Below are 14755 nucleotides of genomic sequence, written 5' to 3'. Positions count from 1 at the left end.
TTATCTGACAAAGTGGTCAGATTTTAAAATCAAGAAAAGAAAAGAAGAACCCAGTAATGCTTAATATGCTCCAATTATCAAAAACCCACATCTCCGGTAAAACGTCAGACGTGTGCATGAAGTTTGGTGAAAACTGTTTTAAATGATCACTCCCAAACACTCATCTGAGACCAATAACAAATAGGGGAAACCTATAACACTGAAGTAAAACTGGAAATGTCATTACTGCACAACTTTAGAATACAGTACTATAGAAATACACACACACACACGTAAGCACACACACACACACACACACATCTAACTGTACATCATCCTGTAACCAGTGACGACCTGAGGTGTTCAGTCACACCTTAAACCGATCGGTCATGTTGCCCGAGTGGATTCTTGATCACCTCCTTGAAACGTATAAAACCAATATCCACCCCCCCCACCCCCCCGACGATGCCATGTGTAACCTTTTAAACCCACCTTGACCCTGCTGCGCCGCACAAAAGCCCCCACCCCCACCCCCTGCTGCTCATGCTCCATTCTTTCTAGGGGCCTCAGACTTAAAGGAGCACATCAGCGTCTAAGTGTGTCACATACCAGCAGGCCCCTGAAACAACCAGCAGAGCTTCTGTTCTGACTTATCACATATATTATATTAATGCAGTGGTGAGCTAATGACAGCCAGTCTCAGATTAGAGATTAAAGCAGCCACTGAAAACATTTTGTCATTTAAAAGCAGTGTATTATTCATAATATTTAACAGTTGCAGTTGCTTTGGGGAGTATTTAAAGTGTATATTCTTTTTTTTTTTTTTTAATGTCACCAGGAGTTTAAAGAATCAAATGCTAGAAGTAATAAACTCAGATGGAATAATCAGCTCACAGCAGTTTTTCTCCATTCTGTCTAATGTTTTGGGTATCTTTCAGCTCATTGGTGATTATTTGCAGCCCACCACTACTGTTTGATCCACTCTCAGTATTCTCATTATCTTTTGTTTCCAGCAGCAACAGGAAGCTATTTTCAAAAAGAGAAGCGCTTATTAGCTGCTGGAGACCAAAACAAAGCCGAAAAAAGTGGCACACATTTATCAGGTGGATGCAAACACACACACACACACACACACACACACGTCAGACATCGATCTCTGGTCTCACTCTGACTAGGATGTGGCTTTTGAATTAGTTCCCCTCCTCAGGGGGATCACAAATGATAAATTTTGGATTTCATTTTTTAAATCCTTTTGTTGCAAACCTGCTTCTTTGTTCTTCTCTGCAGCATTTCTGTAAAACTCACCACTTTTCCAGTGTTTCAGCGGTTTGTTTTGGGCCCTGGATTTGCTACCTCCACCTGTGCTCTCCACCGGAGGTGAGGTCCCCGGTTCTGCAGTGCTGTTAAATACTGATACCCCTGGACTTGGTGTTGGGGCGATCAGAGACTCCTCTACCCCGGTACTAACATCCAGAGCTCTCTCCGTCACCCCGACCTGCTCTGCTGTCCGTGGCGAGTTGGAGGGCCTCAGAGAGCTAATGGATGGAGAGGTGATGGATGGCGGAATAGAGGGAGGAGAAGTGGTGCTTTCAGGGCTTCCCCAGATGAAACTCCACCATTGGGCTTGTGCAGGAGAGGACAGGAGAAAGAGCAGAGCAAAAGAAAACTGCAGGGCTCCCATCTTCTTACTAAAATTTGCATGAATGCGCAAAAAAAAAGAAAAAGAAAAGCTGATCCTATTAAATGTGGCTGCAAATTACTACACATGTGCAAACAGGCACGAGGTCAAATCTCAGTAATCCACGTGAAAATATTCAAAGAATGGCCTTTCACCGTTTACTCTTTCTTTTCTTTGATTTTCCTCTCCCGTCGTGTCCTCCTTTCCTCTGTCCGTTGTTTCTTGCTCTATTTGTTACTCACTGTCATCCCTCTCCTCTTCCTCTCTCCGTCCCCTCCTCTCCCCCCCTGTGTAATTACAGACCCCCCCCCACCCCCCACCTTTCTGGCTCTCACAGCTAGACTTGATTTTCACTCCCTTTTTCTGTCGGACAAGCAGATTACTGAGTTAGTTAGTTCACTAGTCCCTCCTCCTCCAATCTTCCTTCTCCTCCCCTCTGTGTGTGTTTGTGTGTGTGTGTGTGTGTGTGTGTGTGAGCATCATAGGTTTAGGATCAGGTAAATCATTCATGATGCTCTAACTGAGATACGGTTTTATCCACTCTCTCCCGCCTCCAGTTCAACCAGCAGAAATGTCACCAGGACACTTCATTTAAAACCAGACATCATATTTCACACGTGTACAAACAGGCTGCGAATACTGAAAGTTATCACAAGATTTCAAGGAAAATACCACATGAAATCAAAAAACACGGTACACGCAGGGGCAGGGTGGTTTATCGGGATTCTTCCTCATCTTTTATGTGACACAAAATACTTACAGCAAGAGAAAAAGACAAGACGATTAGAAAAAAAACAGCAAATCCAATCACTGATAAACTTCAGCTGACAGAATGATTTTGACATCTCCTCTAAGAACCACTTAAGTCAGTGTGATTATAGTTCAAGTGTAGTTAATGAAGGTTTATCAGCATCTATCTCAGAATAAACCAATACTAAACTTATATTTAATTTAAAACCTTTAGCATTTGTTAGTTGGTGAGTCTCCTTTGAACACATTCAGGGACTTCTGTCTGTTTTCTTTACTACTGAAATACTTCAATCATATTTTAAAAATGCATTTTAAAAAAATGACTTAACTGATCCTAATATGATTGAAAATATAGATTTAAAACTATCAAAGTTCAAGTGGAAGCTTTTCCAAACGGTGGACTTTCTGCTGCAGCCCACTGATCGGGTCAGGAGGCCGATCAGTGGGCCTCCTGACCCGATGATTGGTTGGTGACAAAGGAAGGCCTGTTCTGTTTTGTTGCGCTCGTCTATGTTTGTTGAGGTCCAGGGTGAGGGTCGGTGTGTTGCTGGAGGCCATTGGGTGGAGGGGGTGGGACACAGTTTGTTGTGTGGTGGTGTGTTCACCTGAGTGTCATTAGTAGGTGGTGCATCCTTGAGAAAAGGGATCAGACCCCGGTGGCCACATGAATAGTTGTGGGAGGAAAGGATGGGATGGTCTCTAATGGAGCAGATGATGGGTTTATGGTTTAAAAGGAGGCTGAGGGAGAAACCTCCCCCAGGGGTAAAACCTTGATTAGTCATGGATTAGCCGTTGTTAAGAAGGTTTGGAATGACGATGAGTTGGAGGGAGAAAGGGGAACTCTGATTCTTCATCACTGCCTTCTGTTCTTCTACTGTATAATCATGTCCATCCACTTCCCACCCACCACTTACCCTTGTAGTTTTTTGACCCCAGAAAGAAAAGGTCATGTGAGGGCGGCTACTCGTTTTTAATTGAAATCTGCCAAGAATTATTTTATAAAAGTTCAGTTTTAGTTACATGGTCAACTGTGCTAACAGTTATTAGGAGCTGTTACACTGGTTTAATCTGAAATTCTCATATTAGTGATTTACTGTAAAGTTATGTGTGTATGTGTATATATATATACAAATAAATATAAATTCATTTATTTATACTGTCTTAAAGTACGATTCTTCTCACTTCCTGTGTGTGTTCTAATTTTTTTTAAGTCCCGCACACAAATTAAAAACAACAACCCAGAGCTAGTGATGTGAAAATGTGTAAGTCCGACATTTATCTTCTGTTCTTGGTAAAAGCTACTGCATTCAAGCATTTTCTGACCCTCTTTTTTGTACACAGGGTGACCCCATTTAGGGCCTCTGGATTCCAGGAAGAGTAACCCCATCACCCTTTACCTCCCTCTCACTTCCCACTCTACCTAGCAACTGCCTTCATAATAAACTCTAATTGGTTTACTGTCAGAGCCAATCGCACGGGGATCCTATGAATTTATTCGCAGAAATATCTTCCAAGGGGTTTCAGTAGGGTGATGGGAAATTATAGACACACCAGCAGACAGGTCGGTGTGACACAACGAGTCAGGCTTCTTGAATTCAGATTAAGTCAGGTGTAAAGATTAGTCTTGCTTCTTTGCTTCTCGACCAAGAAATGTAGTGGTACATGAGGCTGTGAGCAAAACACAGCTCTCTTGCACCACTATGTGGTCACACAGAGTAATGCATGTAGCTGAAGGCCAGATCTGATCAAACAGGGGCAGCCAGTAAGAAACAGGATCTGCACATCATATCTATTCTAGAAAACAATATTTTTTTATTAGTTAATTAATTCTACATTTAAATTTGATATATAAACAAATACCCGGTAAATCCGAGCTGTGGCTCGGACGTCTCAAAGGCTGAATGAATTTAATAATTCTTCCAAATCCAAAACAGTGCTCTGCAACAGTAACTTACAGGTAGAAAGCTCACTGTATAACATAAACTAAAAATAAATTCCCTTCTTTTGGATGTAATAACTATAAAGTCTTTCTTTAATTCCAGTTTTTTGAAGTTTACACCTAATATGGTATTCATTCAGCTGATATTTTTATACTGAAAGGCTAACAATGAATGATAACCACTTTCATCAGCTATTGGTTACAAAAGCCTCAATGACCGCTGCAAAGTGAGTGACAATTATTCTTTAGTCTAAGGATTCTGAAATAAAGCCTCTACACTGAATTCTTCATCTCACTATAAAGGAATATGTCTGAAAGTAGGCTATTTATGCAGATAAAAAAATCAAACCAAACCCATGAAACAAGTACTAAAACATATCCCCTCCAGTCTTTCAGGATTTCTCCAATAAAGGAATAATCTTTCAATCAAACTAAAAGGAAAAGTAAAGAATGTTTTCCTCTCTAATCTCTGAGGTTTGTACTTTGGACTCTTTCAACCAGTTCTTTCAAAAAAGCACGAGTTCAAGCTGTCCTCTGTGATAACACGGCGTGCCCTACTTTAGTCCCCTTACAGTCTGACTGACACATCCTCCTCACCAGTCCTAAAACACACGTTTGAATGGGCGAGCTGCAAACGTCCACAGAGAGGACCTGTTCTCAGGTACCAAACCCTCTCACACACACACACACACACACACACACACACACACACACACACACACACACACACACACACACACACACACACACACACACACACACACACACACATACACACACACACACACGCACACACTGGAGGCAGCAGGCTAGTAATCAATGAAGCCTGTGTTGCATGGCTGTTTCTCTCATGCCATCACCTCGCTCCTCCTGCTGGGTGTTTTCATTTCATATTTCTAGGCCATGTTCATTCAGGAAATGTTGGTGTGTTTTTATAAGCTTGTAATAGAAGGACCAGCCAAGTCTGTCTGTTCAGCTTCTAAAACTAATCAAGCATCAGATTGTTTAGTGGTGAGTCATTGTCCGCGTTTGGAGTATCTATGCATTATTATCACAGCTATAAACGGTACAACAGTTGATTTTTTGTTAACCAAACTGCTTTTTTTCCCACTTCTGCAGGCCACACAAGGGATTGCGATGTAAGTATATACTTACAAATCGTATAAAAGGGGGGGGGGGAAATCACAGAAATATTGATTTATGAAAATATTTTTTATAATCAGAATCTGTAATTTACCACTATGACACTGAGGGGCAGCAAAAAGTTCTTGGTGAAAGATGAAGAGAAAAAAACATGGCTGATTGTCTGCGATGCCATTTGATGTGGAAACACACACACACACACACACACAAACACACATGCATGCACGCACACACGCACACACACTTGCACAATCATAACAATCATGACACAGTCAAATTTCACTGAGGAACTTATTTTTTGTTCTTTACTTACTGATTTTGACTGCATAACTGAGAAAAGTCACATTTTCTAAAATGACAGAAATAAATTTTTTAAAAAATGTTTAAACTTCCCAGGACATTAGCTGGCACCTCTCTGCTTTACAGGGGATGTGTGCAGTAAGTTTTTGCGAAAAAATATTCTCATCTGAAACAAATCCCACACACAGAATGACTTTTCTTGTAACCATGGAAACAAAAACATACAACAATAAAGGTTCCTGAGAAGCAAAGATACCATTTTAGTGCTGGGTTTTAGATCTTAAACAGCTTTGTTGAAAGAAGTTTGAATAGTATTTGGCATCTGTTCCAGAAACCAAACCACCACCAGAATGATTCTAAATCTAACTTGTTACCGTGGATACGTAAAATAGAAATGATAATAATCCCCAAAATAACAAAAGACACAGGTCTGGTACTTGGTTGTTTTGTGAAGTAGGAGTCATGGAAAAATAGTTTTATATGTTGGAGCTTTACTCCCAGCGGGTCAGACAGAACCAGTTTCTATCAATACCATCCCACCTCATTCTGTCGAGGTGGGGGATAAGAAGAGGAGAAACGAAAGAAGGGGGGGGAGTGAGGGAGGTTATCAGAAGGAGAGTGTAACCCAAGGGTTGGATTAACCCCAAGTACCGACCTGCCCTCACACCCCCAGACAGAAACCCCACACAATAATGGACATCCAGTGACAATTTTGCAAATTTAACTTCACAATAAGTTTTAACTTCACAATAAGTTTTAACTTCACAATAAAGTTTTAACTTCACAATAAAAGCCTCATCTCTAATATTATGAGAATTTTGAATTAAACCAGTGCCGTGTCATGGAACATACATGTCACTGCTTGATTATATAGAATCGATTTAAGAGATTCCATTTGAAAATAACTGCCTTTCCTCTGGAAACCAACCGATGTGACGGTGAGACTGAACCAGAACAGTTCTTTTGTTGGCCACTGCTGTTTACTGCTGATCGATAGGTTATAACAATAGATCAATAACTGATTCGGCCACGTCTACAGATGGACTTCCGACTTGTGATGCACATACATAACAACCATTACACACACATTAATTCATCAGTGGGATACTGTAAGGCCTACACCATTTCTCAGATAAAAAGAAGACGTTGTTTGGAGTTGTTAGGAAGGTCAGATGTGGACATCTGCAGCGGGGAGGGTTCCATTACATCAGGTTTTTACCCCATCCTGACCCCAGGGCAACAGCCCATAACATCCTCTCACTTCACCAGCTGAGACACACAATCATGGAGACACAGAAACAGACAGTAAAGGTCATCCATAGCCGTTTCCTGCTGAGTAAAGCTGGACATCTGGATGCAGATGGACGGCGGGTGTATATTAGAATGAATCACCCCAAAAATCATGATCTAGTTTGGGTGGTTTCTCCTCGAGATTTTTTACGGCTAAAACAATTGTTGCAGCATCACATATTACCTTTAAGCATGCAGTGTTATTAGTAATGAAGGTGCTGTGACTGCGAAATTCATTTATAGAATAAATCCAAAGTGGTTTTCTAAAAGCCTGATAACCAATTTTCCTAAGCTGTGCGTTTTTGGAGGTGAGAAGAAACTGAAAACCCCAGAGACAACATTCAAACTCCATACAGAAAGAAATCAAAGCTGGAACCTTCATGCTGCCCATGTTGAAAACATATATACAGTTGTTGGCTTTACATTTTAGTGCCTTATTAATTATTAATTTTAAATAATAATAAGAAACATTTTACTGCTCAAAGCTTGCTCTTCTACAGCTCAAGACAAACTCGAGAAACATTTGTTCCTCATATGTTTCTCCTAAAATTCACTAGGAGAAATATTTGAAACAGACTAATTATACATGAGACTTAAAGGAGATACCTTACTAACTTCAAGTCAGCAGTTTAGAAACTATGAGAACTAAATTAGACCTTGTTGAGATCTCTTCTGAAACTTAAAAGGAGAAAAAAATTGAGATTTAGTGCATCTTTTTGCTCCTGAGAAAAAAACTGAGACACAGGAGAAATAAGCCTTAGTCTCAGTTTGGCGTCTTGGAGAAGTAAATGAAACATTTTTGAGATCTCTTTTCAAATTTTATTTTCCTCAAAATGAAGAAAGATGTTGAACTGTATTATCTTTATTATTAATTATCATGATTTCCATATCATATAAACGACTGGGGGGGAAAAGTGTGTTTTCAAGAACTGTGGTTAACCTAATTTTAGTAGAAGAAATCTAGTATATGTATCAGAAAAACTAGTATGAGCACAATTTATGCATCCCAACACACCTTTCAATAAATTGAACATGGATTTACTGGGGAAATGCCTGCTTTAATGGTAATTCCATTGATCAATCAATTCCTCAAAATATGTTGTATCTTAGATATGACTTTCTATCCTGTTTGCATCTGATTATGTCTTGAATGGGTGTGTGTTTGTGTGTGTGTGTGTGTGGGGGGGGTTGTTGGTGCTGTTTGCCCAGCTGCATGTGGCATTCTCAGAGCAAACAGCCACTCACAGCTTCTCACATGGGCTCCTGACCTCCTACAGTACAAATGTTAATGAAGCCACAGGGGAGGCACAGCGATTGGAATTCTTTTACACATGCGACCCGACAGAAAGTGTTTTATCACCATCATTGTGCAAGGTGAGGTTCCCACAGACGACACTCTGGATGTGACAAACAAGGGCATTCATGTCTTTGTTGGGACTTTCAGTTGGATCTGTGAACACAGCGAAGGTTGTGTCTGTCTGTGATGTCATTCCCATATTTTGGAAGTGCCCTGCAAACTTCTCACAGTGAAAGAGAACCTTTGGGGAAATGTGACAGGAAAATATTATCTCATGCTCTGTCTGCAGTCCCCTTGGCCGAGTACCATCCATTGACATCCACCCACTGGAGAAGAACCGCATAATTCACTATTGTTCAGACCTACAGGAGTGAAAATCAGTGCGGTGGGGTATATCACTATGCTTGTGTTTTGATGTAATGTGCATTTAGACGACCAGAGGCCTCAGGCCGGGACAGACGCTAAGAGAGGGAGGAGGATTTTAGCTGCTGTGTTTTAATCCAAAGGTCAAAGGTTAACAGGAAGTCAAGACAGCACCTGTGAAGATGCTGATGAGTGGAAAGCTTCTGATGTCAATCATACAAGATATACTGTAAAACCTAAAACAATAAGCCAGCAGAATTTAAAAAAAATATTATTATTATTATTTTTTTTTTAGAAATATGTAATAATCATGAGAGAAATCAACTCATTGACCTGGGAAAACGGAAGGGTCAGGGTTGGAAATGAAAGCAGCAAACAGCTTTATTTGCTCAATTTCCTGTAAGAACTGTTTTCTTTCTATCTCGCTGTGCAGAGGAACTAGCAAATTAAGCAAAGTCATTACAGCGTGTTAATCAAGCTGTGGCCTTGAAGGGACTGAGTGTTGGTGTGTTTGTGCCGTCCTCCAAACAGCTGAATGAGTTTAATGCCAGTGGTTCAGACACACACACACACACACACATACAAACACTGTGCTTTCACTCAAAGTATCGGCGGCGATTGATGACACCCCCAAAATGAGAGTCAACATTATGTTGTACAGTAGTCACACAGAATCAAACAGATGTGAACACTATTGGCATCAGGAAGCTGAATTAAACAAAGAAAATGTATTTTAAATTAGAAATATTTCAGATTATCCAGTTTTCTACATCTGGTTCCATCTGTTGTCGGTTTGTTATATCAGTTTGACAAATTAAAGCAATCTAGAAATGTAAAATCAGACACAATCTTCATTTTTGGTTGTATGAACGCTTGTTCTTGTCAAAAAAAATATTAAAAAGATTCATATAAAAAGGTATCTGCTTCAAATGTTAGAAATTAGCTCAACTTCATTCCATCCAGATGATTTCTGACTCTGATCTGCATGAACTTTACAAAGATATATTTAAGGAATGTTATTTTATTCATTTATTTGTTTACACAAGTCACAAGCAGCGGTTAGAGGGTCTTAAGAGGACAGATTACTGAAGCGTTTTATTCACTTCATCCTGCGCCAAAGATTTCAGTCCCAAATATTTAACATGAACATATTTCCTTGACTACAACTGCTTTAAAATCTTGAAATGGCTTATGTAGCTGATATGATTCATATCACCATTAGCGTGACATGACAGCACCGAACTACAGGATAATGGATCTCTTACCTGACGTAAAACAAATTTTGATATTAGTTTCATATTTATCATATTTTGAGAAAAAACATATCCAAATATGCACCACATCTATAAGTTTTGTATATAAAAATATCAATTAAATTCTGTAACAGCTTTTAACAATGTAATTCATGAATGCTAATAAATGTTCTGTATCTTCAGATGTCGGCAGCAATAATGTCAGATGACGTCATAAACTGTGCACATATGCAAAATTATAAAAAAGGCTTTCTTTGTTTGATTCCACTCGACCCAAGGCGTCAATAGCTCAGAACAAATGGACAAAGATATTGATTCATCGCTCTATATATATAGGTAACCATAGTAACAGTGGATAACCAAACAACATCACGACATGAAGACAACGTCAGTGACCTTTTACAGTTTTATTTTTCAGGAGAGATCCTGTATGAGAGGTAATGCAACGGGAACCAACATCATCTCACTGAGTATCAACATCATGGAAAACTCATGGATTTCTAAGTGGAAGCCCAAAAGGACCCTAAAAGAAAGAGCTATTTTTATATTTGCAGTTTCCACTGGCTTATTTTTTCCCCCATCAAAATCCCATAGAACTGAGCTTTTAAGCATACAGCAATGACACCTTTTACAGTCGGCTCATTGTGCTCCAACTGTGTTCCAATCAAAGACGCTGTGGATAAATGAACACATTCCAGACAGGATGCCGCTGCAGCGAGGGCGTTCTGTCCTCTCATATACTCAAGACCGTTAGGTAGAGGCTGCTTCATATGGTTCCATGACCAGAACAACGTCAGTGATTTCTTAAAACTTTAACAGAGACTTGGTGAGAGTTTTATTCCATAACACCAGAATCCAAATAAGGTCAAAAGATCACAGTTAAAACGGTTGTAGGTTGAAAAAGTAAAATTTCATAAAGTGGAAACTGTCATCAGTGATGTTTTGTAGTGTGGTAAAGTTCTACTGTACAGAGGAATGTCTCGCTCCAAAACAGACTCCTACTGAGCTGACCTCACAATCATTTATATTGGCTAAACATGGAATCCTTTCATAGCAACTCAACCAACAGTAAATGGAAAGTGAAGGTTCCTGGAGGCAGGAATAAGAGTGATGGTGGGAGTGGAGTTTAGATGGTGGAAAACAGGAAGATAAAATGACCTTTTCAGCTGTGCACAGAGAAAATTTGGATACCAAAAGAGAGATGCTGTGATAAATCTAATGATTGTTCTTATAATAATTTATAACACATGAACCAAATTTATTCATTTGTGTTGCTACTTTATTTTTTGGGGGGCGTTTTCATCACATGTGATCATTCCAAACTCTTTACCACTGAGGTTATTTAATATAACTCACAAAAACCATTTCCTTCATCTTACTGCTTATATTTAATTCATATAAAACTGTAGACAATGGTATTATTGCCACTTTGCATTTTTATGATTGTTTAAATACTTTTTGTGTCCCTGATGGATTAATGCACTCTCTGCTGGGCTGGGAGGTGTTAAGTCTCTTATAGTCCAAACAGCAGCTCTGATCTGGTGTCATCAATGGGATGTTTGCTGGTCATAGGGTGGAACAGGGTTGGGGGTGCTCAGAAACTAGAGGGAAGTGGGATGATATTTAATATTGTTCAATTGCACACACTACTAGCATTGTAATTTTGCACAGCTAGTTGAACAAGCTGTAACCCCCTGGAACCTGGAACACACACAGATCCCACAGAGATCAGCCAGCTGGGTAAAGCAGCTTTAGATTCTCACTGATCTTCAAGCTGGTTTTGGATTTCAAAAAAAAAAAAAAAAAAGCTTCTCTAAACACAAGACAAACTCTGTCACACTCAAGCTTGTGAGCTTTGATAAGGTGTATTCATTACTTGGCTAGAAATAATCAACATGCACAACATCCTGCAAAAAAATAGATCCTGGGTCACTTAGTTATTTAGTTATTTAATTCTTCCTCTGAAAACCGACAAAAAATAACTTCTTCCTTTGTTTAAAGAACACCCTTACGCACAGGCAAACACACACACACACACACACACACACACACACACACACACACACACACACACACACACACACACCCTTCCCATACAAATTGAACGCTTCATCTTTGACAATACTGCAGGGCTCGACTCGCGTGCCATTTCGAGCTGCCTCAATCAGACACACACACATTAACATACAGGGTGAAGACAAGCTCGTAAGCAAACAAACAAACAAGCAAACAAAAACAAACAAACAAACAAACAAATAAACAATGTCTCTCTCTCCTGCAGAGCTGTATGAGGAACTTCACTGCAGGGAGTCACTGATTTAAAGGCACAGACAAAGCAGAGGGACAAACAGGAATACTTCATATTAAGGGTCGTGTCAGGTAGTGACACCTTAAATAACCTCACAAATATTATTTAATGTGACTACTGTACATGTATAAAGATGATAACATCATGACCCTATTGTTAGATTATTACATGCTACCTTTACAGCAGTTAGAAACATGGTTTTTCAAATGAGTTGTCAGGGCTCCATCAGTGAAAGGCTGATTTAATATCATCAATACCAATTTTATATATATAAATACCAATTTATTCCTGAAATGTTACGGTGGTGGAGATGTGTGATTGATTATTTCGACTATTTTTCGACTAAGATTTCAGTCACCTGCATTATAATTTTGAAAGTAGTTAAATTTGTTTTAATATGTATGTTAAAAGCTCAGTTTCTTAAATTGTGTATGAATAATTAATTCCTGTTTTATTGATAATAGTTTGTCCTCTTTTCCGCACACATTGCCATGAGATCTCTCTATCACATGCAGCAACTATAGTATCTAGGTTATAATAATCAGTCTCATGACTCTATAGGGTCAACAATTAAGGTTTTATGTTGAAATAATGTGATGTGTTTACTGAATAGTATTCTTCATGAGACTGGATCACTTTGGAATATTATTAACCTCCAAGATGAGACATCTGAGGCAATATAACAAATAAATAAATAAATAAATAAATAAACAAACAAACAAACAAACAAACAAACAAACAAATAAATAAATAAATAAATACGTGAATTTGAAATATTTCAGTTATAACAGCTTGTATTTCATGTGTAGACTATAAAATACATCGTTGGGGTTGGTTGTTTCTCATCACCACGAGGAAGACTCCCACTTCCCTTCTTTAAACCATCTTTTGGATTGGTCCCAAACAACTTGGGCCCTCTTCCTCTCATCTCTTGGATCCATCCCAGCTGTGTGTGTCTGTGCAGCTGCAGAGATGATAAAGAGTCTTACCTTCTATAACCTGCAGGGCAGAGGACCGGCAGCACAGCAGGGCGAGATGCAGGAGAACGGACCACCTGAGAAGACATCAGGCATACATAATGAGGATAAAAGATGCATTGGATGAAGTTTTCAATGCTCTGTAAAACTTAAAAAAACTAAAACAAGTCATTACGTCAATTTTAAAACAACCTATGTGGAGAGTAAAGTGTGTGTCAATGTAAAGAAGTTTGCCAATGAATAAAGCTGGCATTAATAAAGAAGGGTTGCTACCTCTCAGGTCTGGTCTTAGGTGTTGCTGGAAAAGAAATGTTATGTGAAAGAGGAGAAACATTTACAGCCTCCTTTACATGCAGAAAACGCGGAGTTAATATTTGATAACGGTCTTACCCTCGAAACATTTTAGCAAGTAAGAGAATAAAAATCCACAAGTGAACTCCAAGTGCATGTGTGGGATGAAATTCCGGCAACGTGTGTCCTGTAGTGTGGAGTCTTTGCCTCACAGTGCAGACTTGAAGTCCCCCCACCCTTTCCCCATCACCCCCCACCCCCACACCTCTCTCTCTCTCTCTCTCTCTCTCTCTCTCTCTCTCTCTCTCTCTCTCTCTCTCTCTCTCTCTCTCTCTCTCTCTCTCTCTCTCTCGCTCGCCTGCTAAGGACAAAGCCCTTCTTAGTTCTGAGCTGGGGGAATCTTAGAGCCACAGAGTTGGGAAATTTGACTCTCTTGAAATAAAAAAAAAGAAGTCCCCTCTTCTCTGAGTGGACCCTGTTTCTATAAAATCTCATTTGAGTCCTGCACCTTCCATTATTTATGTACAGAGAGTATGCATGTGTGTGGTTATGATTTTTCTTTACAATGGTGCATTATATTATTGTTGTTATTATTATTATTATTATTATTATTATTATTTTATTTAGTCAAATGTAAAGCAAATTGAACCAAACTAAACAAGTTTAAACCAAATTGAATCAGTGCTGTCGCGATGGACTGGTGACAAGTTCTCTGACAACTTTTCAAGAAACACAACGTGTTCAGTTTTAACCAACGACAAGATATTTGAGCAGTGTGAGATTAAAACACCAGGAATTTTTTGTCAAAATTATGTTTGTTTTATTGTACAATCGCATATTTTAACTTCAAAAATAGATGTTTATTCATTTTACTGTTTACCAAATTTAAAGATATTATAGAATAAAAAAATTATTATACGTAGGTGTTTCATTCCAATGCCAAGAACAATGGTGGATGAAGGTTTTTACAGTATAATCCAGTAGTAAGCGCATTTGCCTTTGATTGATTGCAAATAGAAATCATTCATGGGATTCACAAAAGCTCCAGAAAGATCTTTTGACCCTTACATGTAATCAGTTTTGTCACCAGTTGTTATACTGGTGACATACTGGTTGTTATACTGGTGTTTTCACAGCTTTAATCAGTGAGACAAAAAAAAAACCATTTTCTTCCCACTGCAGTCGCA

General features: G+C 39.1%; 1 protein-coding gene across 5 annotated transcripts in view; it reads right to left on the bottom strand.

Annotated features, from left to right (window-relative positions):
* Nucleotides 1–13789, bottom strand: part of col15a1b (collagen, type XV, alpha 1b) — a 35310-nt gene extending 21521 nt beyond the window's left edge. For 3 of the 5 annotated variants that reach the window (XM_068340473.1, XM_068340475.1, XM_068340474.1), the window contains exons 1-3: nt 13668–13789; nt 13551–13575; nt 13290–13354 (exon numbers count right to left, since the gene is read on the bottom strand). In XM_068340473.1, coding sequence (XP_068196574.1) covers nt 13290–13354; nt 13551–13575; nt 13668–13725 — 148 coding nt within the window. In that variant the 5' untranslated portion in view covers nt 13726–13789. The remainder of the gene's footprint in view (nt 1–13289; nt 13355–13550; nt 13576–13667) is intronic. The other 2 variants (XM_068340477.1, XM_068340476.1) reach the window with 2 other exon arrangements.
* Nucleotides 13790–14755: the final 966 nt, after the last annotated feature.

This window comes from Antennarius striatus, chromosome 18, assembly GCF_040054535.1.
Source record: "Antennarius striatus isolate MH-2024 chromosome 18, ASM4005453v1, whole genome shotgun sequence".
NCBI lineage: Eukaryota > Metazoa > Chordata > Actinopteri > Lophiiformes > Antennariidae > Antennarius > Antennarius striatus.
This window is presented reverse-complemented; position numbering and strand designations above follow the sequence as displayed.